This window comes from Numida meleagris, chromosome 11 (genome assembly GCF_002078875.1).
Source record: "Numida meleagris isolate 19003 breed g44 Domestic line chromosome 11, NumMel1.0, whole genome shotgun sequence".
Classification (NCBI taxonomy): domain Eukaryota; kingdom Metazoa; phylum Chordata; class Aves; order Galliformes; family Numididae; genus Numida; species Numida meleagris.
This window is the reverse complement of record NC_034419.1, coordinates 11,447,384-11,469,542: the sequence shown is the minus strand read 5'-3', so window position 1 is coordinate 11,469,542 and position 22,159 is coordinate 11,447,384. Positions and strand designations below refer to the sequence as shown.

At 45.3% G+C, this 22,159-nt stretch overlaps 1 protein-coding gene and 2 long non-coding RNA genes across 6 annotated transcripts; 1 reads left to right on the top strand and 2 right to left on the bottom strand.

The window, feature by feature from the left end:
* Positions 131-18,620, bottom strand: LOC110404955. Its single transcript, XR_002442608.1, has 3 exons — positions 13,506-18,620; positions 10,109-10,259; positions 131-215 (listed from the first exon to the last, which is right to left on the bottom strand). It is a non-coding gene; the product is annotated as an uncharacterized LOC110404955 (long non-coding RNA).
* Positions 211-21,730, top strand: CCDC36 (coiled-coil domain containing 36). 3 transcript variants are annotated; one of them, XM_021409755.1, is made up of 8 exons: positions 211-1,682; positions 2,836-2,911; positions 9,557-9,713; positions 10,942-11,099; positions 12,824-12,872; positions 13,520-13,607; positions 18,648-18,751; positions 19,263-21,730. In XM_021409755.1, exons 2-8 carry the CDS (start codon positions 2,856-2,858, stop codon positions 20,505-20,507), a joined length of 1,857 nt encoding a protein of 618 aa, XP_021265430.1. In that variant the 5' UTR covers positions 211-1,682; positions 2,836-2,855; the 3' UTR covers positions 20,508-21,730. The 3 variants fall into 3 exon arrangements, with proteins under 3 accessions (XP_021265430.1, XP_021265429.1, XP_021265432.1); XM_021409754.1 differs by having other exon boundaries at positions 211-2,094; XM_021409757.1 differs by having other exon boundaries at positions 211-2,657; positions 21,314-21,729.
* LOC110404954 lies at positions 1,812-8,679 on the bottom strand. Of its 2 annotated transcripts, none has more exons than XR_002442607.1 (2): positions 6,392-8,679; positions 1,812-5,659 (listed from the first exon to the last, which is right to left on the bottom strand). It is a non-coding gene; the product is annotated as an uncharacterized LOC110404954 (long non-coding RNA). The 2 variants fall into 2 exon arrangements; XR_002442606.1 differs by having other exon boundaries at positions 1,812-5,619.

Sequence of the window (22,159 nt, the reverse complement as noted above, 5' to 3'; positions counted from 1 at the left end):
CCTGCATCCACCTCTGGAGTTGCCACAGGAACACTGCTGTGCTGGAGCCAGCATCAACAAGGGGCCCCAAGTTGAGGACTGAGGCTTGTAGCAGCTTGGGGGGACTGGCTGGTAGCAGGACAAGGTCAGTGACTCGTGCTGTGCTGGGAGGTCTGGGGGCTGGAAGGAGGGATCCTGTCCTCCAAGCATGGCTCATGCAGGGCTCTGGCACTCCGCTGTGAATATTGCAGCAAAACACATTCACAACACTCCTCTGAAATGCCTTGGTGGGACAGCCATGGTACCCCTCCCCAGCCTGCCAGCCCTTTCCAGAAGCCACCGTGGCTCCTAAGAAATTAACTCACCACAGCTTTTGTTGTGTGCAACCCTAAATCACGGAGTTGCACTGGAAACGCAGACCTGATTAATGAACTCATCCCATGGGAGCATGGCACGGACAGGATAAATCAGGCACTGAGTCACCAGCATGCTGACACTCCTCTGCAGCATTCCCTTCCAACGTGGCGGGCTGTGGAGTGGGTGTTGGTGCTTGGAACTGCCCTTTCCAAATGCAAGGCCATGCCAGCTGCACCTTAGCACCTTACTGTTGTAAGTTCCCTCTGCGGTGACATTTCCAGCAGCCCTACAACTTCCCTACAGTCAGCTCACCTCTTTTATTAGTCCCACATCTCCTGCATGTGACTGGGGAGTCTGGGGCACATCCACAGACCAGCACTGCTTGGCTTGACTGTTTCAACTGAGAAAAATGAGTGACCTTTCCTAAAAGTCTGGATTGCTCATTCTTTTCTCTCTCCACTTTGGGGCACTGGAGCAGGATCCCAACCAAATGAAGGGAAGAGAGCATCAAGACAAGAGCCAAGAACGTCTTGGAATGGATGGAGAAATCTTCAGGCAAAAAGGCAAAATAAACGATAGCCCTGACTGTGCTTAAGACTGACACATTATTAAGTGAAGAGCTCATATGAGTTGCTAATGAAATGCTAACAAACTGAAGAAAAAACAGTTGAGGAACGTACAAGATATATTGCTGTCTATCTCCTGGCATGTTCTTCTAATTTTTACTAAATGAAAGTCTTCAAGTGTCTGGCCAGACTCCCTAATGCTAGAAGCATAGTCTGTTACTCCAGATAGAAGGAATGCTACAAGCCAGCACCTGGCAACACTGCTGATCTCCACAGAGCTGTGTTATGGATGAGGGAGACTGGGACTGGAGCTAGCTGTCAAACCTATAATTAAAAAAATGTGTTTTCTTACAGACATTTCTTTCTGTTGTCAGGAGAAATGGAATGCAAAATCTCATTTATCATATTCCAAAAATTCTGTAGACACTCAAACTATAAAGCTCCAGCCACATCAGAAACAATGCAGAATAGTTCTGCATAATAACTTAAAATAATGCACTGAGTCCTATAGCTCATACACAAAGTGCCAGCAAATCCTTTCCTAATAACAGTGCTGTAATGGGTAGAAGGCCCTATGGGCTCCTGTGAATGGAGTTCTAGATTTTCCAATAAGAGGATGGAACAACACCATTTGTGATGCAGGGCCACATCTGACCTCAACACAGCAATAGCAGTGCTGAGCATTGGCCTGTACACAGCTCAGCAGCATACCAAAGCCTTCCTTTACTCAACTGGTGCCATAACCATGGATATCCCTTCAGCAGTGCCCTCTGGAGGAAGGTTGGGTTTCCATCCTTTGACACCTTGACTATCACATCACTGCAGTGGGAGCACAGCCTCTGCTTCAGTTCTAGAGAAGATTCCTACCACTGGATCATCACACATACAAGAGTTAACAAGTCATGGAGATTAATTTGAGCTGTTTATACAGATGTAGCCCTGTTGTTACAAGCAAAAACAACACAGCAAAGTTGCTCCAAGACATCTGTGAAGGGTAGAAGTCCATAATTCTTTAAGTCAAGGCTTCAGTTCTGCAGGATTTGTTAAGGAAACACAGCACAGTTATTGTTTTGACACCTCAGAGCTCCAGGCTGCATTAATGCAAAAACTTCTCTCCAGGCAAGAGGAGCTTGAAGGGGATATGATGAACTCCTCCAATCTGCAAGTTTATAGCAGCTTTATTTCTACAGAGGTTTGTTTCTTATGAAGCACCTTCATAACTGGCAAACAAACAGCTTAACTGGCATTAAAATTGCTTTGAATTAAAGGGGGAAAAAATAGGCAAGAAAGCGTGCCCATTTTCCATTCCTGAAGATGAGGAGGATAGAAATTCCAGTAAAACCATATTTGAGAGTCTTTCTGCAGGGCATGTTTAGATCATGGGTTATTTCTGTCAGACTAGCAAGTAAAATTAAGCCGTTCTGCATTTCTGAGGGTTCTGTTGGCACTGGAGACTGCACAGCCCTTGGGCACAAAGCGCCTCAGAGTGCTGCACGGAGCAGCCAAGGGTCCCCAGGGTCAAGCACCTCCTTCACTGAGCACAGGGGGGTCCCACCTTGGGCAGGGAGACACCTAAGAACCCAGCTCTGTGAGGAGCCTGCAGGCCCAGCCCTGGCAGCCACACTGGCTGTGGCAGCCATGTTGGCTAGGCCTCACTAGGTCCCACACTGGGCCACGCTCCCACTGCAGCAGCTGTGCTCCATCCTGAGCAAGCCTTGACTCTGCAACGCTCACAAACTGCCCCCGGCTCAGCTGGTACATGAGCTTCTTGGGGATAGAGCCTGGAGGAAGTTTTCCTCACCCCAGCCCCCAAAACACGCTGGCTGCAGGGTGACCAGGCCATGGGTTGGCTGCTGCCATTGTGGTGCAGCCAGCAGCCCCATGGGTAGCTTTGTGCAGGATCAATAGCTCTTGTATTTTTCCTTTCTAACAGTCAATCTTGAGAAAAAAAAAATGAATTTCAACGTCTGGAATATCAAGGAGATGCTCAGCACTCCCACAGCCTCTGGGTAAGTGCTGTGTGTTTTCACACCCATCACGCTGCAGCCTTCAGAGCCTTTAAGTACAACAGCCTCTCTTAGGAATTAAGATGATAAGAATGTTATAAATATAAAAAGCTCCTTCCTGATGTGTAACAGGTTAGAGTACTGAATAGTTTGGATGTCTTGCACTGCCAACATAAAACATTCCTGGGACTGGCAACATTTTGGGTGTTAAAGAGCATTTACTCAAATTAAAAACATTTTAGTGGTCATTTACTTGAATTCAAGACGTATAAGCAGAGGGATCCTGGTGAGCAGCAGGTTATATTGCCTGAGCTGAATACTCCTGCAAATGTGGTGTAATACAGCAAAATTTGGAAAGAGGAACAGCCACTGTGCCTTCCCTGTGACCAGCTTTTTGGTGGCTTTCAGTCTGTTCTCTTGGCTTGCTCTAGGATAGGAATGGGCAGGAACTTTGCAATGGATATGAGCCAGGAGGTGATCCAGCAGGATCACCTGGAACAGCAGGAACCACCATTTTGTTGTTATAGCCTCCTATTTCGGGAAACTGTTGGAGAAAGTGCCATAATTGCATGGTCACTGTACTGCCAAAGTGGGGAATGACTGCAGGAATGACAAGAAATATGCCTAAAATTAATCTGTGGTTAATCATGGTCTGCTGAATTATGGCTAATTAACCTACTCTGTGATTCTGTTTCTGTCTACATAACTCTCAGCCTACTAAGTACTGTGATAGATTTACCATTGTAGGGAATTTTAAAAATCAACACTGGATGCTCTGCTGAAAGCTATTTTGTGATTTGAGCAGGAATTTATCCAGGAGAGTCCTATGGCCTATCTTATGCAACATGTCTAATTAGATAAGTTAAATGTTCCCTTCTTGCCTTGTGTAGAAGACAGACAAAATGAATCATGATTTGCAATATCATTACGCATTATATAACTCTAAAATTACTCCATATACTGCATTTATACGCACGGCTGATTTTTTTTCCCCAGTAGAAGTCAAAGAGCAGCTATAACTCCCCACATCTACAATATATAATGAAACAAATATTATTTGTATTGAACATCTAGAGAGCAAATGCATAAAACATGCTACTTTTTTTTTTTTTTTTTTTTGAACAGCAGGGTATCAACCTTTGCATCACTTGGCTTAAAAACAGAGCCAGATTTGTCCCTCATTTAACTCTGGAGAAGCTAATTGATTAATTTCATCCTCTGATCGTCTGGTAGTTAAATAACCACTTATATAACTAACCAACCGTTGTTCAAATTCACAGTTTTAGTCATAATGTCTCAGATGTGGCCTGATGTTATAATGCTGATGGATGATAATGAAAATATAATAGCAGGTTCCTTTCCCATTATAAGAGTACTTGTCACACAGGTATGAATTAATTGAGTTTTGCACAGATGCAGGGGTCAAAGGGAAGCCAATTCAGAGAAAAGTATGTTTGTACCTGTCACGATTTAGCCTTTATAAATATGCATTGCATCATTCTATTGTCTTCTTGGTACCTGCAGATTTTTTTTCTGCTTTTATTAAAGACTTCCCTTTTAACTAATCTAATAACACATGATAGAAACACAGACAAGATTTTAACACCTGCTCTTCAGCACTTCACTTTTTTTGCAAGTGAGTTGAGAGGGTCAAGTAGGGCATGAAACAATACCGAGAATGAAGCTGAGCTTTCAGAGGAGTTCAAAGGAGAACTTAGAAGGCAAATTAACTTCTCCTAAAGGAAAAAAAAGTTAGGAGTGTGTGCACAAAATTGAGATACGGGGAAAAGGTGTTAACTTCTCCCCGCTCATTTCTCCTGTAACTATATCCTTCTCTCACTACAGCAGGACATGATACATAAACTGCATAGTACTGTCTTTCAGAAAGCTTCCAAGATGAAACATAAAATTAGCACGTAGTATTAGCAGGGTACGCCTCAAAGTGTTAGTTCTTTGCGCATTTGAGGAAAGGTGTTACTTCTGAGAGCAGCTGCCAGCAGGTCCACAAGCAATGCAGGACTCCAGTGATGTAATAAGGCCATGACAGAGTTTCTGCAGAAGCCCAACATTGCTCTGCACTGTTACCTCTTGTGCTTCCTTTCTGCCTGCATCTTGGAACAGACTGGGGACTTTGGGTTTGATTCATAATCCATCAAACACGCGTGCTCTTGTCTGCAACTGCTGGCAGCCTGAGAAATAGGATGGGGGAGCCAAAGTCCCCACTCTCCCTGTTCTTATGTATGAATATTGGCATAATAGAGGTCCTAGAGACCCATCAGAAAGAAGATTTTCTAGTTGGACACTGTAATATCAGGGTGCCAATTATTTGAGAAGGTAAGAAGAGGTCAGGCTGGTAAAGTGACAGCTATGTGGTAGAGGAAACTGAGAGTCAATTTAAGCGTACCAACAAACAACACAATTCTGGGGGATTGAAATGCCAGAGACAATTAGGGAATGTGTTGCATTAGAGCTGCACTGCTGACTGCCTGGCCAGAAGAGCACAAAGATCACAGGAGATCTGAGCACAGTGGTCACAAAAGCAGCAATGCTTCAATTAGCCTTCTATCGATTGCGTAGTCACAGTGCTGAAACTAGATTTTCAGCACCATTAATACCTGCTCAGCGAGGGAACTCCCAGGGAAGAATCGCATCTTGCCTCGGTCCTGGGCTGGACACAAGACCCTCGTTCGGATTCTGTTACTCTTGTAGTGCTGCCATAGAAGTGACAGTAATGAACTGGAGTCAGCGTCTCTGCAGGAGCAACGGGAGCCAAAAATCCATGACAGAAATGTTTAATTTCCAAAAAGACATTGACGTAGAAATAAAGAAGTTTGTTAAAAAAGGAATTTAAAGGGGTGGCAGAAAGGGTTGTATGTTCGCCTGAGGCATAGAGATTATTTAGACCTCGAGCTGAAGCACAGAACAAATGTATAGCAGCTACCAGAGCAGTGTGAGAAGGGCCGGTGCCAGACTGACACAGTTAAATGCCATGGTAAAGAAAATGAGAGGGCATCCTTTAAGAAATTAAAGAGCATTAAAAACGTAAAAATAGGAAGCAATAGATTATGATTTTTAAATTGAAGTTGCCATAATTTTCTTGTTCCACATGAAAAGCGGTAACTTGCTACAGGCATAATAACTACTAATAAACCAATTTCCAAAGGCATTAGGAGCAGAAAGCCTGCTAGAGAGTGGGTAAGGCCAATACATGATGAAAATATTGAAGAGAAATATTGCTTTCAAAAAAGATGCTATAACATGAAGCCTACTTGTGCCACTTATTCTCTATGGCATATTTCTGCTTTGAGAGAAGACTTCCAAGCTTAACAGCCTCATTCGAACCATTATTTCATTAAATTCCATTCCATATAGCAGAACCACAAATTCTGAAGTCACCTTAAGGTCCCAGAATTAGCAGAAAACGAAGGAGATAGACAAGATAGTGATTGAGAGAGGAGCTCAAAAAAAAATCCTGAGCCTTACAGGACTGTGCAGGCTGGAAGACGGCTTCAGACTGGGGGACAAAAACTGTCTCCAGAGGTCTAATTCCTAATATGGCCAGGGATAAATGTGTAAGTAAACGCGGCTGTGCCGCAGCAATCTCTGCCTGCTGGCTCCTCGCTCAGGACAAAAGAGCCGACGTGGTTTCCAAGGTGAGGAATGTTTGGGTGGTATTGAATCACGCTGGAATGAATAATGGAGTTGCTCATAGAAAGTAAAAACGACCTTGAAGAATTAAAGCAAGAGCAGAAGGACTTTGAGCCTGATACCTGGAAACCAGAGGCGGTGGCTGTAAGGGATCCTGTTGTGGTTAATGCGTTGGGGCCACTGCCAAAATCTCTTTGTAGAAATTCCTTTTAGGATATGAATGCAGAAATGAAACAAATGATTTGCAGCAAGCAGGTCACTGAGTTCCAAAGGATAGAGAACAGAAAAATAACATTATGCCTTGGCAGTCTCCAGCAGAGATGGTAAATGGCTTGGAGCTGAAATAGCAGCTAAACCTCCTTAATTTAAACTCCTCCAGGCCCCCCGGATGCTAAAGTTCCTCCTCTGCACCCAAAGCAAATGCTGATCCTTGCTTGTTTGATGAGCACTTTGGCAGGCAGCAAAAAGTAACGAGGAGAGCAGGGTGGCAGAGTTAGAGACAGTTCCTATAGACACAGACTAAAGCTATGAGAAAGGGCAGGTGAAAAGGAGCTCGCAGCACTTCAGTTGGATTTGTTGTGATGCAGTCCTGGCCACTGAATGAGAGGGAGCAGAAAGGGCAGGGAGATTTTTGGATAGAAAGCAGGAGGAAATGAACAGTACTGCACTGATACTACTCAAGATTACTACCAGGAGAGAAAGATCTCTTCAAGAAAGAGGCTTTACTGTGCTTTAAATACATCAGGCATAAGTGAGCTTCACCCACAGAGCTTTGGAAGAGGAGGGACATTGGCACAGGTTTGGTGTGGATGATGGGGCTAAATACAATCCCAGCAGCACCACAAATAAATGTTGCTTTGGAAACTGTAGAAGACTGTTTGCTTTTCCAGCTGACTCTTAACATTTGGTGTTGGATCCAAACAACAGAGTAAAAAATTGTTTTCACAGGTCAGTAAGGCCTAAGACAACTTACCGTTATAGAATTTGGCATGTTGATGCTAGAAACATCTAGAGAACACAAGAAGAGATTTACTGCACGCTGCATGTCTCTGTGTGTTGCATCTGACAGCTATTTTGGGGCAAGGCAGAACCTTTAAACGAAAGGCGATATGTTTGTGTGTGGCCACGCTGAAGTATTTGGATGTGCTAACTGCAACTTGGGAACATGCAAGAAGCTCCAAAAAGATCCAGCTTATCTTGAGGGACAGGGGGAGAAATTCCCTCTGGTGACAAGGAAACTGAGACTGCAGAGACCCAGCTGACTCCCCAGCTATGCAGAGGGCTGCAGATTTTTCAGGTCGTGCTCGTATTACAGCAAATGTCCGAGTTGCCAACATCGCAATACCTTGCATAAAGTTAGGTGGGAAGAAGAAACTGTTCCATCGGTCAGCAGAGTATGATTTAGCAATTTTGGAGCTGGCGTGAGCTTGTGATGCTGCCTGTCTTACAAATCTCAATCTTCCCTTGCTTTCAGTGCATACAGCAATGCTTTAGGAGCGCTCCTGGCACAAATGCATGAACAACATAGGGAATGGCTCATTTTAGCAGAAGGCTGAAAGTTCTCCTGAGATAAACTACTGCATCACCTAAGAGGGACTGCTAACCAGGATTAAATAGCTAGAATGTTTTCTTGCTGTTTATAAGGAAGGATTTATATTTAGGACAGATGATACATCCACGAAGCTCAGGCATCCTGAAGGAAATGGTCAGGTGGTTGTCTGATTCCACCATCACAGAGAGTTCTGGGCCACGTGTGGCCAGGCTGATGCCTTGTCCAGATGGCCTCGTTAGTAAATTCATCACCAGCAGTGCTAAGCAGGGGAGAAAGAACTCCGCTGCTCAGGGGAATGAGCGTGCTCCAAGAGGCATCTGTTTCATCTCCCCCCACAGTTTGCAAAAAGTGTCATCGTTCCTAAACTGACCACCAAGAGAGCAGACTTAAAACAGAAAAATGAGGCTCCAGGGCTGCCAATAGCCTTCTTTGGTCATAGCATCAGCGCAGAGTGAGGCTGGGGAGTTACACTGCTCATAAAGTCCTCTGAGCTCCTCAGAATGTCATCAGTAGAACTCTTTGTATTGGAATCTTGTAATTCAGACATTAGGTAATGCGAAGGGACTGAGCAGAGGAGCAGGTTATGGGATGTGACATGCTCCAGTTGTACCAGACACTTTGAAAGGGGATTATGGAATAAGTGCTTTACTGTCTATATATAAAGAATATAAAAACCCTTCCTCAAACTAAGAAGGAGCTTTTTTGGTTAAAAGATGGATGGGTTTTGAAAAACAGTGCAGGAGATGTGGTACTTACGCTGCCAGCCAAAGTCCTGCAGCTCAGCGCACACAGAGAGCTCAAAGCCAAAAGCATTAAGATGATATTGTCACCGACCCCGCTACACGGAGGAGATAGAGCAGACTCCCACTAAATGCTCTCTTTGTTGTGTGTATGATGTTTGGGCTCCTTCCAAATCTGGAGATTAACTGAAGACGTCACTGCTAATAAACGCTGGGGCGATCATCTTTTGTTAGAAACATGAATTAGTCGCTTGTTCTTTTCTTCCTTTGGTTATATGATTTGATATGGAAGGAAAACCCTGCCTAAGAGTCTACCTCATTAATTTTGATCTATAATTCTCAGTTCTGTTTATCCCTGTTTTGCCAGCCTTGATCAGAAGAAAGCCTCTGTGATTTCTTAGCAAACATTTTGCTTTTAACTAATTCAGTTTGTTTCTTCCTTGACCCATTATAGGATTAGTTATATGGTGAGACTTTTGTTCCCGTGGCCAGGCTGGGGTAAGGCTTTGCACAGTGACACAGGTGGATGGAGCGGAAGAACAGATTTCATCTACTGCTACTGAGAAACAGCACCAAAGGCAGCAACACATCTTTTGATTAGTGTGTCATTACATTTGAAATATTTCTGACAGTCAGATCAACGTGTCCAGCCATATGCTACCTATTTATTTCCTATTCATATTCACAAGCCTCTCTACTCCATTTCAGGCCAAACAAGTTCTTTGCCCGGAGCAGCGCTCTGAGTGACTATTCAAGTCTGAGTGACTCCCAGCTGCTCTTTGGCTCCCAGGTCTGCCCGGAGAATGTGCAGGCAGCAGCACCGCTGGAGCTGGGCATGCAGCTGGGCCAGCACAACTCTCAGGACGTGAGTTTTGCTCCCTCATTCAGCCCTGCCCAGGCACACAGCCACCATCCAAAATTAGCGGTGAATACTGAAATAGGTGCTAACGTTTGCCAAACCCAGTTATCTTCTGACACAGTAAGAAGAGTATATATTTACAGCAACTAGATAAAACAGCAGTCTAGTTAGCTAAAAAAATCATTTATAAACAATGATCATTATTGAGATAAGCATTATTTTCTTTGATTTGTTTTGATTACCAACATAATGCGAAATCAGTCTCAAGCTAAAGTCTTTAGACCCCCTAGTTAAGGTGCAATATGTCATCTGTTCTTTGAATAATTCTGTGTTTATTGTGATTAGCTTTCCACTAGAACAACAGAGGTATTCAGTATTCAGTTCTATGGACAGAAAGTTACCTTGCAGTACTGTTGTTGCCTGAACGCTTGTGGATGAAGAGCTTCTATGCTCCAAATCTTCTTCCTGTAGCACGTGGTTTCTGATGTTACCAGCCTCACTAAAATAGCTCCTGCACCACTAGCAGATAGCTCCAGATCCAAATAAAGACACCTGGGAGCAAAGATTAGGGAAGAGCAGTCATGCCAGCTCTATAGCCCTAGGCAGCCGTTCATTCCCAGATCCTATCTGCTGTTCCCTGCTCTTTGCTGAAGAGCTTGCCCTTTAACTGTGTAGCTTTTCATCAGGCGCAGGAAAGAAAATTCACTCTTCAAGATGAAAGAACATTGAAACGTGTGAAAAAAACCAGCTACAGTCTGATGAAGCTTGGCAGCAAAGGATGTCACCTAGCAGGAAATTCAATGGGATTTTCTTTAGATTAATGAACAGGGAGCTCCCTGAAATCATTTTATAGTCTCTGCGTTAAGCACACAGGGAAAAATATCTATGCACCTGATGATTGCAATCAACTGAAAAGAGTCAGGATGAGGAAAAAGCTTGAGTCCGGAGAAATTCAGGTTGGGTGTCAGTTCTGCAGGGAGCCACACAATCACAGAATCATTAAGGTTGGAAAAGACCACTAAGATCATCCAGTCCAGCTGTCAGCCCAGCAAGTCCATCTAAAGAGGCACACTGAGCGACAATCTCATGATATTTTTAATATCCTCATCCAATCTGTCACATCCAATCACTGTGAACCATCCCTCTACAAAGTTCTTGGTACACAAATGATTTTTGCCAATTAACATTCTGATTATTTTTATACCTCAATATTTTTCTTTCTTTTGTGCAACAGAGCGAGCCCAGTATTTTTACCAAATACCAAGCAAAACCACAGCTATTTGATGAAGACACAAGAGAAAAAGGGTTGCTTAATTTTGGTGCAGGACGAGGGAAAAGAATCCTGGAAAATTTTGAAGCAAATAAGAACAAAATAAAGGACAAATACGATCGGTATGTACCCATTGCAAACTCTTTCTGTGAAGTCTGTTATCACTCCCTGCAGCTCCTCTTAGAAGTTAGACATGGCATAGCTGCATATTTCTTCAAGAAAAACACATTTTCAGGTTTTAGATAATCTCTCATTGCAAAGAGTGGCAGGATAAGAGAATAGGGTTTATTTGCAGTGAGAGTTGTGTAACGCTTCCAGCCATAAGCCATGAGGAACAACACAGCTATAACCTGAATTTACCTTTGTCTTCTTTCTCTAGTCAGCAGGGGTTTGGTGTTTTTTTTTTTTTCCTGTGTTGATTCTCTATGAAAGCCCATGGTTCTAAAAAATTTATAGACTGTATTGGGACTGATCAAAGGGACTCCTGGTGTGACATTTACCTTTGAGACAGATGAGGAGACTGCCAAGCATACTTGTGTGCAGAGGAAGATGTGATAATTGTAACATTATAAATCTGCATGGATCGATAATTTTACTCCTATATGGGGTTTTTATGTGTGTGTTTTTGATAACAGGCAAGTGTAATTTGATGATGAGCCCTTTGTCAAGCATAAAGAATTAAACATAGCTGTCAGCGCTCTAGGACATTAAGGATTAAGCCAGTGTTTTCAATCTCAGAAATGAAAGATGGCAAGCTCCCCAGCGCACCCATAAATAATTCTTTGTTCTGTACATTTTGTAAAGTAACATTCAAAGTGAAACACATTTTTGTTAAAAGCCTTTAATCAGATCAGACTGCGCATCTCTTTCTCTTTTGCAACAGGCACTAAGCTTCTGATACTGCAAGATGTGATGCTCTGGTGCCTATTGGAAAAGAGGAGGATTTTTGTATTTGTTACTGAATTGTGAGGAATGTACATGCACTTTTAAACGTTTAGGCAGAACTCTCAATTATCCTCTATTGCTTCTTTGAATTAACTATGCTTCTTTCTATACTACAGATGCATTCTCAGATTTGAAGCACACTTATAGCTATATTATCTTTATAAAAATAAATGTATCATTTATCCATTTGCATCTCCTGCATGTTTGATGATCAAAATGAACTTATTCTTTTCATAAAGCTGGAAGGAATCCAGGAGCCTTGCCTACTTCCCACTGTTAGACTCCACCTGGCCTCCACCTTTTTGATTGCTGTAATTTGGATAAATAAATGATCTATTTAAAATGACCCGAATCTTCAGAGAGGAAATAGGCTATCACCGTGCTTAGCAACAGTCCGTGCATTTTGGCTTGATAGGTTAATCATGAATGTAGCCTGGTTCTTGATAGGCTCACTGCACTCCAAAGGATGGATAACAGAAACCACAGGCGTAATCTCAGGAGGAAAGGATTTGCGCTGTTTATTCTTCCTTTGCGGATGCTGCAGTTTTCCCTACTCTTTCCCAACAGTTATTTTAGTCCAAATGTAATGCTCCTGTACCTCAGCCTCTGGCACGTCATCTCCACCCAGACTGGGTCCTTGCGGAGCAGACAGCGCTGCGATAGCACCCACGGCCAGCGTGCAGCTGTGCAAATGTGCCTGGAACTTCTAGGAGGGGCAGAAATGCTGGACCAGGATTGGGAGAGTTAAAATAATATGTATATACATTGTGTGATATATGTATATATATATTTATTTTTACTGCGATATTTTCAGTTTCTGACTACTTCATTAACTGACATGTCTGTTTTGTACTTGCTGTGTTTCTGGCTTCTTTATTGTATTTTTTTTTTCCCATTTTAGAGAAGTGTTAAGCACCTTTATTTCCAGCATCAATGACAGGCTTCAAGGGGTAAGTAAATTCAAATTCAGAGCCCAGGAGAAGGAAGAATTAGAAATGCTACACAACATTCATCTCCTCTGACTTTCTATGCTGATATTTGACTTAGTGTACTGTTTGCTGTGAGCACTCAAATACTTTAGACCAACAAATGTCAATGATTCTTGCACATACCATGCTCTTTGTGACAATTCCTTAGGGTTACAGGCCTTAGGGCCTTGTCTCAGAGTCAGCAGTGGAATTTCTCTGGGGCTTGGGAGCAAGAACAGGCTGTAATGGCTGTCTGCAAATACAAGGGCTTCTTCCCTTCTCCCTGAAGACAATAGCCTGCTCTCAGAAGCAAGTAATAGAGCGTGGTCTCACAGTCTAAAGGTGAAAGTCTCTTCTCCCCTCTACTTTTTATAAATAATTTGTTATCATTAGTTTTTTTTTTTTTTTTAACAGATTGATATCTCTATTGCAAAATAATTTAAGGCTTCTGCAATCCTTCATTTGTGTTTTGAGCCATTCCAGGTCTCCTTTGGGGTTGCAGCCAACAGATGGACAAACTGTTTGAAGTAACAGATAGCTGCCCATTGTTCTGTGGCATTTGAGGCTGTGTTTTCACAAACAAATAAAAGACAACATATTAACTTTCTCACTTACCTTGACTTTTGCAGCTACAAGCATGCTTGGACAAGTTTGAAGAAGCGTTCAATTCAAGAAACAAATCCATTTCTGTTCACCTGGAGACCATTTCCAAGACATGTAAGTCCTTCCTGGGTTTCTGTTAACAGCAGAGGGCACAGTCAAACTGCTGAATGTCTCCAAGCTGGGCTGAAATAGGTGACTCATGCCACTCACAGCTGCTCCTGGTAAGGGAGTAGAGCAAATAAAGACTTAGCCACAGCACGGGTTTGGTTTTACTATTCTTGTTATATTTACCTTTTCTCTGGTCTCTGGTGTTAAAGAATTTAGGTGCTGTATGGTCAGACACTAATACATGTATAGATAAATGCATCTCCATGGTTTTGTGTTCTGCTCAGTCCTTTTTAGGCTGTATCTGGTACACTAATGAAGTACTCAGTAAAAATAGCATTGATACTTATATCCTGTGTTTCTACTTCCAGGTTTTAAGGCTGTCTCAAATTTTCACTGTAGTTTGAATTTTTCCATCTCTGCTACTATTCTTCTTAGGTGAAAAGCAAGTAATGAGGTGCACTTGTACCATGATGAAAGGATGTCCTCCCAGAAAAGCCACTAATGTAAAACACTTGTGAACAGTACTGGCTCTAAGTGGCTAGTCACAGCAGTCATTACTGAGGGAGAGTGCTTCAGAGAAATTGTTTCTAATTTGGCTTAGATCTGAGCTTTTGAGAGTGCAGTCATTTTTAATTCTGCCATTATTTTTTTGATCAACACCACGTCAGGACTCTGCTCTGTGCAAGAACAAGAAACTGGCTTCAAAACATGTACAAAATGTGTGATATACCTTGTGAGTTCAGTGGAAAAGCACTAGCATATTAACTGTGCAGCAAAATGTGGCTTCCAAGACGCACAGCTTTGACAGGTACCCTTTAAGTCAACACAGCCCTCTCGGGCAAGAGGAGGTGGAGTCTGATGCATTTTTCACAAGTCCATGGTAGTGTATGCGTTCAAAATACCAATCTTGTCATAGTAAGAACGCTCCCTTGCTGTGCTTAGCAAGTGCTCTTCGTGGGACCTCAGTGTAAGCAAGAATCTGTCTGCTTTGGCCAGCACAGCAAGCTTCCTATTCTGCATTTGCCCATCCCCTAGTTACTTCAGTGTCTCAGCTTGTCCATCCTGAGGCAGGACTTTGCCTAATTTCATATACCTCTTGCACAGAAATTGTTGTCATAGCACTGAGAATTAAATCTATTGTTCATGATTCCCCCTCGTCCTTCTCTGCCATTTGCTCATCTGCCCTGATTCTTCTCCGTAACCATTTCAAATAAATGTGCCTTGAATGAAATGAGAAACCTCCCAGAGGTGCCTGCTGCTAGATTTTCAAAGCAATTGAAAAGAAAAATTGGCACTTTCCGTAATGTATCATGCTGCAGAACGTTGAATATATAATGAAAATCATCACACACTCCACAGTGTTGTTCTTTTTATATTCCTGGGAGGTTCATCTGTCACTGGTTAATTGCTGATAAACACTGCCATTTGACTGGTGTCACAGTGATGGATAATTAAGTTCCCACCACATAAATACCCACACTCGTGCCTTGAAAAGATCCCAACTGAGGTAATTCCTTCAAAAAGGCCATCTAAAATTCCTAATCTCAGATGACAAAGAACTAAATTCAGAGCCAATAAAGCACTGACTGGCAGTGGTTGATGATACAGTACCGTGGGATGTGGGTGACATGGTAGAGGTGTTAAGCAATTGGTGGCGGAGGATGTGACATGAGGAGCTGAATGCAGAAGATGACGAGGCTCTCTTCAAAGACACAAGTTGTGTCTTTCAGGGCATTCAAACAACGCTGCAAAGTAAAGAAAGGCATCACTTGAAATCCAGTCTGTTCTCAGTAGAAGCATTTCAGGAGTGTCACAGGCCTTGCTTACAGCAGTGAGCGGCACATACATTTGGCAGAGTCTACACAGCCACTGTGAGAGAAGAAAGCAGAAAATATTTTTTGAAATATACTTCCAAATGCTGTTGTGCTGGCACGCTCCTTGCAACAAGATAAAAACTGTTCTCTTTTGTGCGTTTGCTCATATGTGCGTGCACACAGCGGATAGAGCTGCGTCTGGCACCATCAATGAGATAGCATTTGCCTGAGCAGCTTTCACAGAAGCACAGCTGCTCTGTTCCTTGCCCGCATCTCAGTGTGCTGTGCACTGGGATGTAAAGAGGGAAGCAGACCTATGTTCTCAGTTCTGCCTTGTACAGAGTTTTTCTGGTTGACTTGCTGGCTCACCGTTTGCTCGCTCTTTCTGGTTTCAGCTGCTGTAACTCATTTCTTTTTTATTTTCCTCATTTATATACTCACATTTATATCAAAGCTTTCTTTTTATATATATATGTATGTATATATATATACAAATCCTCATATTCACAGCTCAGCCCTCTCTGAACTGCCTTGCTTTTCTGGTATCTGGCAGTTCCAGCTGTGACAACTCACAACAGCCAGATCCTCTGCAACACATCCTAGCAAACGAGGAGCGTCTTCCCAGCGAGCACACTGCTGACAATCCTCTGCTCCCCCTGCCAGCAAAGATGGCAAATAATGTGCAGTATTTCCCTTACAGAGGTACGAGCTGATGCAGTTCTCTGACAAAACCCAGCACTGGGCAGCAGGGTGGGCTCGCTGGGCGGGCTCACCTACCGCCCACCCTGAGGACCTGCAGCATTCTCTGTCCCGATGGATTTCACATTCCTTATGTTGTTAATGCAAACCAGCAGCATTCAAAGACAATGGTACAGCAAACCCAACCGTATCGACGTTCCAGGTTGGAAAAAGCTGTTTTGCTTGGAGTGAAATACCTGAAGAGAGGCACAAGCCCGTGCATAATCCACTCATTAACCGAGTAAAGATTTTTCATCTGTGATTGAGTTATTCAATACTCATCCGCTGCAGGGTTTATTTGAAGAGGACTTTCTCTGAGGCAGCTGTTCTTGATCATTTTCAAAGCCAAGAGGTTTGACTAGCAGGGTCCTTGATCCGATCTACCTCAGCCATCTCAATGCCTTTTTTTTCTCGGCGTAGATCAACACCCATTTCTGCTGTGTTTAATAATGTTTGACGACTGTGAACGCTCCTTGGTGTGGAAGGCAGCGAGGAAGGAGAGTGCCCCTCCTCTGTACTGAGGTTTTTCTGCAGAACACTCCTACACATACAAAGGGAGCGCGTTCAAAAGGCTGTTGGGAGCCTGCCCGCAGCATGCTGTGCTGAGTCAAACGTATGTGCAGATCACAAGCCCGGAGGATGCAACGCTATTTTTAAACCGAGGATACCATGTTGAAGAAGAACAGATAGAAGGGGGAAATCAGAAAGTTTTAAAAATAATTCAGAATTAAAATAATGCATATGGGGAAGAGCAGCAAGCCGAGGTAAGCCCTCCTTGTGTACAGCTGGAATGGGATGGAGTGATGTGAGGGGCTTTCCTCCCCCAGCTGCTGCTGCCTTCTTCCCCTCGGTGGGGCTGCAGGCCTGCAGGGGGCTGGCAGCGTCCCCAAAACCATAGTGAAGGCAGCACTTAGGTCTAACCAGGGAGATGCAAACTCTGAAAGGAGCCGCTGAAACACCTCTTTCCACTGGAAAGCTTTGTTTGAATCGACAGAAAGGCCACTGCATTGCCTTTGTCTAACAAGTCGCCTCTCTTATCATCGGGTATTGCATTAGTCAGGCACAGACTGCCTTTCATGAAGTCTTGTTCCGTTTTGTTCCATTTTCCTCCATATCTTTGATTGCTCATTGCTTTAAGGTCTAGTTAAAACCATGGGCAGCACGAGAACAAACCTGCCAGCCCATAATTGCTCACATCTCTTTCTTTTCTCTTTTCTCAAGTGTACCTTTTCAGAAGTCCCTGGTTTTTCACAGAACCAAAGTGTGTACAATGACTTTCTGCCTGTCTCTCCCTAATAGTTTTTAACTCTGGCCAATTCCATCACGCGTTTGACAGAAGGGCAGAACTCAGCAAGATAATTAAGTCCCCGTGAGCTTAATGAAAATAGCAGGGCAGGAGGAGAAGTGATGCCGAGCACTGTGCGGTGCTGCAGCGGGGAGCAGCATCCCTGGGGTGAGAGGAGCTGCCCTGAGGAGCTGAGATAAATACTCCACATGCAGGAACGCCTTCAGCAGGGCTCTCAGCTCCGCAGACACCACAGTCAATCAAACATATTGGATCTGCAGGAAAAGAGGATTAATTAACTGCAGAGCTCTTGCAGCCACTTGTTGGAACATCGCTCTGCACGGATCTTTCTCTTGGGCACACAGCGGCATTCCAGGACTCCCGAGTTTCGGTTATCCCACCCAGCTGGCTTGGGAACACTTTTTTTTAGGAGTGCCCTGCATCCTGTTTTGGGACAACCAGCAAGCGCTCCACCCCAGCCATGCATCCACACCTTCCTGTCCTGTTCAAAGGGAAGAGCAGATGTGGTTAGAGAGCATCTCTTCCTCTGCTTCATCATTTATGGTTTTAAAGGAAGACTTCAGGTTGGATAGTGGGAGGAATTTCTTCTCAGAAAGAGTGGCTGGGCACTGGCACAGCCTGCACAGGGAGTGGTGGAGTCACCGTCCCTAGAAGGGTTCAAGGAAAGAGGAGGAGTGCTACCTAGGGACACGGTTAGTGGGCAGCGTTGGTGGTGGGTGGACAGTTGGACTGGATGATCGTAGAGGGCTTTTCCAACCTTAATGATTCCATGATTCTGTAAGATTGCTAAGGATCTTCCCCCTCCACATAAACTGTAAACCTGGCATGTTGGGGTCCCTCTCCCAGTGCAACCTTTGTTCATCAACAATGAAGCCTCAGCCTTCCTTGCGCTAAGCTAACCAAGTGTTCCGGCTTCACGTAGCCTTTCATCTCCAGCTGCCATATTAATAGAGCACAGTAAATGAGGTTTGGCCCGTACTCAGCATCTTATGAATTCCAAGTGCTTTGCATTAAGCATGTACCCCATTGTTCATTGTTTGGTGCTTGGGGAGAGCTCAGCTGTGGTTGTGCAGCACAGTGAAGTATTTCATGCCAAGCGGTGGCGGAAGTAGCGATAGTATTGATAGCGCTTTATTCACATTTACAAATGAAAGACCAAATGTGTTTTTTATTGATTTGCCTGTTCAGTGCAAGATGCTCTTCAAAGTCACAGCGACGTGGTGCTGAAAGCCCTGGCAGATAAAAGCCAAATGGAGCAGGCGCTGCTGGAGATGGAGAGGAGACTGGCAGCCGTAAGTGGGGAAATTAATCTTTTATTCTGAATCTTCGTTCTGAATTTCTCCAATTTCTTCAAAATATTAACTGAACATTCAATTGTCTTCAGACAGAGGATTACCAAGCAGACTGCTCCTATTGTAATGAATGGGGGAAGCATATTAAAATGCAAATTTTGGACCACATACTGACTGATGCTTACCCAGGAGCCTGTACACAGTGCTGTAAGCGCTGATGGAATCCTGGTCGGAGAGAAGGGAGCCCAACAGTGCCCTGTGGTGGCAGGCACACAGTGAAGCACTGCTTTCTTGCTCCAGCACATGCCTTTGCTGGAGGAGGTGGTGCAGTGCCTGCCCACCTTTTGGTCACAATAAATATGTTTTGCATAGAGTGATACAAATTGCTAAGATTGGGTCGAAACCCAACTGAAGGCATCTCACCGATGCACAGTACCAAAGTTTCTTCTTTGAATCCTATTATCATACCTTGTAATGCATTGTTTACTGCTTCTGCTCACTGCTCCCCCAGAAAGATGTGGAGATTTTGGATGTGAAATCCAGTGTCCAGCAGCTGAATGAGGGCCTGGAGTCACTGCCAGCTCAGCTCGGTGACCACCACCTGAAGCTGTGTGAAGAATTACGCTCCCTGAAGCTCCCCAGTGCCTTGGCTGAGCTGCAGACCTTCATGTCCAGTGCCAGAGTCCCCCCCAGGATGGTGGATAACTCCTCCCAGACCTCCCCTGGCACATGCCAGGACTGCGCCCCATACCAGCAGAAAGCACACTGGCCGTGCTGCCATGGTATGGGGGGCTGCAGGTCCTTGGGTCTGTCTGCCACAGGGAAGCAGCACAGCGTCACCGGGAATGTGACACCTCGGGGTGGCCTCAGTGCAGCTTCTGGAAGCAAAGTCAGCCCAAGTGCTACAGCCGTGTGTGGCAGAGAAGTGGAATCTGCTTTGGTAGCACAGAGCTGTTCTCACCATCCGTGCGTGTGCAGTGCTACCAGCCAGTTTCTGGGGGATGGTCTGAAGAAGCACATTCCCATACTGCAGGAGATATCCCCAGTCACTCCCCTGAGGAAGGCAATCCGCAGAGGCACTGGAGGATTTAAACCCGTGACACCATCACAACAGAGGCAGCCTCAAGTGTGCCATCTCTTTGTGCGAAGCGACACGTCTGGGCAAAGAGATGGGAACTCGTCCACAGACCATGAGCTGGAGAACATAGCCATAGGGAGCAGAGCAAAGAAGAAGTCGGGAAGGATCCCCTGGAATAAAGTAATGGAGAGGAAGAAAACATACCCCGGCAAGAGGAAAGGAGAGCTCGCCAGGTGTGCTGATGGTGGGCTGAAGCAAGTAAGAGCAAAAAGGATTATCGGGTCAGGAAGCACCAGAAAAAATTGCTTTCCCAGATATACAGTTGCTCTCAGTTTAGCAAGCTCTAACCCGATTTCCGCAGCTCCCCATCAAGAGATGCTCGGCAGCGCTCAGCCCAGGCCCACAAGGAGTTTCCTGCCAGTGCCGTGCTCCAATAAAAGCACGCACCAACTTGCAGACGAAAGGAAGAGAAGTTTGGAAAACAAAAAAAGAGTGATTGTCTCCAGTGCGAGAAGGGATTTCTGGGATTCCTCTCCCCAGGAGAGTTTGTTCTCCCCGTGCAGAACGACAGGTGTAAAACAGGCGAGCTGCTCCGCAGGCTGCGCTGACCCGCGTCCCGGCAATGCGCAGAGCACGGAATGCTGCTCTTTAGTTTTCGATAGTGATTATTCAGATTGAGGGGGCTTGTTTTCAGAGCCTGCAGTGTGGACTCTGTTGCCTGCAGTGTGGCCGCCTCTGTTGCCGTTTCTCCCTCCTGTTTAGTCTCCTGCCTCTGATGTTGGGAGCCCCTGTTGGGACCGCTGAGAAGGGCTGAGTGTTCCAGCCCCTTACAAACAGGCAGGGCTCCTGCCTGGCGCCCAAGCGTGTCACTGCCTGCTCGGATCCCTCCTCGAGGACAGCGTGGGATCTGAGGCTTGGAAAGCTGCGTGGGTCCGTGCTCTTTTACCCCCCTCCAGAAGTGCCCCGGGCTCTGCTTACTGCTGTGTTCACACAGCAGAGATGTGCCTGCACTCGGCTGAGACGTTCAGCCCAGCTTTTCAGCCAGATACCTCAAATAACTTCTTTGTAGCTGGAGGCCTTCACCTCGCTCTTACTTGTGGTCTCTCCTTTGGTTTGTATGTCTGAAAGTTCCGACTTTTGGCTCCCTAGGAAAGTAGGTGTCTTTTTCTGACTGATTTTGGTTTAGATTTGTCCCAAGAGTTGTTTCTGAGCTTTGGGCGGATACAAGCTCAGCTGAGGAAAGCGACGTCCCAGCGACCCTGCACATCGACTGCTGCGCGTCTGCCCCTTTGAGGCTGGACTCTTTTGTTACGGGAAATTCAGGACATTGTTTAGTTCCTGTCATAGTTCTCTCGTGTCTCTCTTCGTGAATAAAGGACGTGTCCATCTTTCACTTCTCAAGGATGGCTCTCAGACAGAAGCCCAAAGAAATGACATCGAAATTCAACAGCCTCAGTAACTGATGGATATCTCTCATCTTTTAGATGTAGTTCTCTGGTTCAGCGTCATCCCAGGCATGCAGACTTTGAGTGGGAAGGCACCACCTGACCACCAACGTGGCATAAACCACAGCTCGAGCCCTCGGCAGCCCCAGTTCCTGCAGAGCAGATCTCCCCGGGTCTCCAGCCACAGATCCATTTCCACTGCTTCAAATGTCTGTGCCCTTTCGATCTTTGATCTGAGCTGCTGCTGGCGAAAGAAGCGTTTCAATATTGACAAAAGCGGTCCATTGCCAGGAAGCCCCGCGGCGCAGCGCTCTCATCCCGCAGGGGAAGGCTGGGTTTGTGTTCCCGGATTTAATAAACCCGTTGTTTCTTTGCAAATGTCCCATTTCTCTGGACTGTTTTTTTCAGGAGAGGCGAGATCCCATTTCAGCAGGTGAACAGACACCGTGACCGCTGTCCACAGCCCTTCTTCCTTTTACATTTTCCTTCTGCAGCTGCAGAAGAGGGCTGAGGTTCTCACTGCATTCTGGGGAGAGGAGGGCTTGGTGGGCCAACAGCGCGCTCTCCATCCTGCACTGCTGCCAGCCCGGCAGCGCACGGCTCAGCTTGGAGGGACCTCTGCTGCGAGGACGCCCCAAGGACGGTGCAACCCGGGCCTAGGTGCGGCCGGGTTGTTCAGGAGACCCCACGGGCACGGAGGGGTCATGAGCAGCGTTTTGGCAGCCCAGGGGGACAGTGGCAGTCAGCAGTGTGTCCCCTGTGCTGGCTGCCTCGGTGGGGACGTGGGGGCACCCGGGTGGCACGGGACACAGGCACGCACACGCGGTGCGGAGATGGCCCGCGTCAGCTCATCTGAGTCACTGCGCAGAGCAGGGGAGCGCAGGC

Coding starts and splice junctions, on each gene's coding strand:
- CCDC36 (XM_021409755.1), top strand. CDS start 2,856: ATGAATTTCAACGTCTGGAATATCAAGGAGATGCTCAGCACTCCCACA. Junction 11,100..12,823: donor ATAAAGGACAAATACGATCG/GTATGTACCCAT, acceptor TTCCCATTTTAG/AGAAGTGTTAAGCACCTTTA. Junction 13,608..18,647: donor GGAGACCATTTCCAAGACAT/GTAAGTCCTTCC, acceptor TTGCCTGTTCAG/TGCAAGATGCTCTTCAAAGT.